At 28.6% G+C, this 4,153-nt stretch overlaps 2 protein-coding genes across 3 annotated transcripts in view; both read right to left on the bottom strand.

Annotated features, from left to right (window-relative positions):
• LOC108753409 (multidrug resistance-associated protein 4-like) overlaps positions 1-4,153 on the bottom strand; it is a 32,374-nt gene that overhangs the window by 16,850 nt on the left and 11,371 nt on the right. The window lies entirely within an intron of this gene.
• Positions 2,418-4,153, bottom strand: part of LOC108753445 (juvenile hormone acid O-methyltransferase-like) — a 2,373-nt gene continuing 637 nt past the window's right edge. Inside the window, exons 3-5 of one of the 2 annotated variants that reach the window (XM_018495010.1) lie at positions 3,023-3,158; positions 2,796-2,943; positions 2,418-2,616 (exon numbers count right to left, since the gene is read on the bottom strand). In XM_018495010.1, coding sequence (XP_018350512.1) covers positions 2,420-2,616; positions 2,796-2,943; positions 3,023-3,158 — 481 coding nt within the window. In that variant the 3' untranslated portion in view covers positions 2,418-2,419. The remainder of the gene's footprint in view (positions 2,617-2,795; positions 2,944-3,022; positions 3,159-4,153) is intronic. The other variant, XM_018495017.1, reaches the window with a different exon arrangement.

Genomic DNA, 4,153 nt, shown 5'->3' on the forward strand with positions numbered 1-4,153 from the left:
TGTGTGTGTGTGTGTGTGTGTGTGTGTGTGTGTGTGTGTGTGTGTGTGTGTGTGTGTGTGTGTGTATATATGTACATTACGTTTAGCGGAATCTGTAACGATAAATTACATTATTGATAGTCACAAACTAGAAATTAGTATATAGTCAGTAGCACAAGAGAAATTTATAATTCCGTTAATATTTGTCGTACGAATAAAACTTTTGAATGTTAATGTTGGCAATACATTAAGCAAAAATGCTTTGAAAGTTAGATTTCAGTTCGGTTTAATTATTACGTTACAATCGGATGTAAAATAAATACAGTCGTTTTGGAGCAGTATTTGAGTGATCACTCAAAAAAACTAAAATTGTCGTATGCAGTTGTTGCCCATTACATGAAAAAGTCTTAGCAGTTCATCGCGAAGTTGGTGAAACGTTGCAAACGGAAAAATATCAATGACCTGCCTGAAAGAGGTCGACAATGTTCATCAGAAAAAAACGATAAAGTAATCGCTATTACGTGCCGCGACACATTTGCCACAACACGTTTCTAACATAAAGTTTTCTATTGTTAATTTATTTCCGAGAAATTTCACTTTGTTTAGATAGTCTTGATATAAAACTTAATTCTACCATTTATTTTATCCAATTTCACTATTCGTTTATGATCTCTTTTCTATTTAAGACTTTTCACTTGCGAGTCCTACAAACATTTTAAGGATCACACCCTTCTTCTTCTTCTTCTTTCCCTTCTAGGCCATATAGCTTTACATGGGCAAGTTATAGGCCTTAAAAAAATTTTTGGAGATCGAAAGTCCTATGAGTATCACCCGCAGGAAGAACACAGAAGTCTCACTTCTTTTTCACAATGTGGATCATACTTCTTGATCATATTCAAACAGATCCTTGAGTCATATGTACATATAGCTACAGCTGGGTACATTTCAAATATACATATGTTGGTACACGTCCGATCACTGGGATCGGATTACCTTAATGAACATTAGTAAATATTTCCGAGCGATAGTAATTTGCTAATTGCAATACGTTATTCCAAAATAATATGAATAGACAATTTTGCAGAATTATCGCATTCATTATTTATCAATCATATCGTTTATACAATAAATCGATATTTAAAAGAAATCAAAGGATATGAGTTAGCAGATTCGTGTTGATTCATGTATGACAAGCATAACACGCGTCAAAGCTCGCAATCCTCATATATATGAAAGCCTATTATAGTATTTCAATTGGAAAATTAATTAGATTAATTACTCGACCCTTTATTGACCTTTATAATTTTTAATTTATCATTTATCATTCTAACTTCACAATTTTTCAAAATGGGACTTAAATATATTTCGATAATCATAAAATCCTAGAAACAAAAATTACAAAGAATCTCCAACAAATAGAAATAAACTAAAAATAGTTAAAAATTATCTTCGAATTACCACGATAAATTGTTAACAAATCATAATTTGCGAATAACAAATTACAAATTGTGAACAGTTCAACATTAGATTTGCATCAAGAAATACGCAATAGATTTCGTGGATAGTTCCATTCAAATCTAAACGTAACAAATTCTATGATAAAAGACTCGCACACATTCGCCGATTGATAAGCGCTTCAAACAAATTTAATGATCAAATAAAAGATTTAATGTGTGCACAAAAATTTGAATGCATGTATACGACAAAGGATTCTATTCTAAGCGTGCAAACATTGTGAAATGTAAAATCACGAAATGTAATGCCACGAAATAATCATTTATAATACCATTTATGATGCGATGATAAATATATATTTTATATCTTTCTATATCTGTCTTTACCCATTTTTTAAATAAATGATAAAAAACTTATTATAATAATATTATATATTACATAATAAAATATAATAGAAAATATAAATAGAAATGGAAGTAAAATGTTTTAATAACTTCGTAAATAATATTTAAAAATATAGGCTAAAACTATATCTACCATAGTTTCAACAATTCATTTCGAAAGAAACATTGGCTGCAACTAATTAAAAATATTATGCCATATTCAGCCAATCTTTTCTTTTAGTGTAGGAAGAATATCAATAAAAAACGTTTTCCTTCAGTCACACATATCAGAACACAACGATCTTCCCAGGAGAGCGATGTCTGAGGTGATATATATTAAAAAACAGAATACTGATCTCAATAAGCAAGGCATTATAGAATATCTACCTAATACCTATCTCCCAGTCCTGGATCTCTTTTCCCCCTTGATTATTATTGTTCTACTGCGTTTATACTTGCGTTAGTTATAATATCCAGCGTTTTGACTCAAATAAATCCTCTCATTTTTAAGATTTCAAAAAGATTTTTTTACTTAATTTTTATAAATTACAAATATTTATAAATATAATATAAATATACTATAAAATGTAATATGCTGTTAATTATTGCTCATCTTTTTGTGCATAAGCTACCAATAATTTGTGTATGTCTAATATTGGTGCTTTCTTACTATCATGTTTATTATTGCCGTATAATTTATTTTTGTAATTTTTGTAATCACGTCGAAATTCAACTATGAATTCTTCTTTTCGTTCAGGCGGCATCGCGTCCAAAAAGCTGCAAATGGACATAATCGAAGCTACCGAAAAATTAATGTATTAATACATTATTGGTAATAATATACTGTAATAAATATTATTATAAAATATTGTAAAATAAATATTGAAATAAATAAAATGTATAAATAAAAAATTTACAAAAAATTGTAATATGATCTTACAAGTCTAAAATTTTTACACATTACTCAAGTAAACTAACATAGAAAAGTATCCGCATCTATCTCGGAAAAATCTATCTCCCGAAGACTGCAATGTAGAATGTTAAAGCCGACACTTTCAAGTAAATCTTTTAGATCTTCAGTAGGTAGGACTAAATTATAAAACGGTGATATATATTTATTTGGATTCTGTAAAAAAGTAATAATTAATATTTTAATTAAAAAATTGCGAACAAATACAAATAAATATTGACCAGTAAATATTGACCTCTAAGTAAGGCGCAAAACGGGAATCTTGCGCAATATTCTTAAGCACTTCATATATCGTATCATGAGATGCTGGAAAGAGTACGAGGATAGTTCCACCAGATTGAAGCATGCGGTACATATTCTCAAATACTCTTCTGTTACGAAGAGGAATATTATCAATTTATGAAATAATTATTATAATATTTTCGTGAAATTAATATAGTCCGGTATTTTATTAACACAGAATCGTAGTTGTGCCATTTTTTACTCATCTGACAGTTCTTCTTTTCCAATTAATTTGAACTTTTTTTTGTGACTTTTCATAAATAATCACAATTAATTACAAGTAATTTTACTTTCGTAATAACTCTCTTTCATAACAAAATAAAATTTACATTGAATAACAATTAGGTTAATTTAAATCCGCGGTTCTAGCGTTTTAATAAAATACTGGACTAGTTAAAACAAAAACATTTTTGTCTTAAAAAAAAATACTCCTTACGGGTACTTTTATTTTGTAATACAGTCGACTCTTTATAAAAGTAACTTGTAGAGACCGACCGACCTCCGTAAAAGTAAACAAACGCGTATGTGCGAGCATATGCTCGATTACTATATAGAGGGTTAAGACGTGACTTTTACGAAGATTAAAACAAAACTGAGGTTAACTTTATGGAGGTTCGACTATAGTTTATAAATAATTAGAATACATAGGGAAAAGTAGACATGAAAGAGACATATTTTGAAAGAGTGATTTCGTATTTAAACTAATTGAATATTGCCAAAAATTAAAAAATATTTTCATTTAAAAACTACGTCATCTATAAACATTTGACAGTCGTCGTTAAAACAATATTACCGTAACGAGAATAATATTATTGTTACAAAAAGTATAAATACGTTTCGTTAAATTTTCATTCATTTGCGATTAGCTTTTGCGAAAAAATAACTTTTTTATCGAATATTATTATTAGAGACCAATTTTCGGCAATTTTTAGCAATTAATATCATTTACACCGCTGTTAATTAATATCATGTTAACCATTGCGAAAAATTACAAAATAGTAAAAGACTTTCCGTCTAAGTTTAGTCCACTCTACATGTCCACGAATTCTATCAGAACAATTATCAGACACATTATATATATATA

The sequence above is a fragment of the Trachymyrmex septentrionalis genome, unplaced genomic scaffold, assembly GCF_001594115.1.
Source record: "Trachymyrmex septentrionalis isolate Tsep2-gDNA-1 unplaced genomic scaffold, Tsep1.0 scaffold114, whole genome shotgun sequence".
NCBI classification, from domain to species: Eukaryota; Metazoa; Arthropoda; class Insecta; order Hymenoptera; family Formicidae; genus Trachymyrmex; species Trachymyrmex septentrionalis.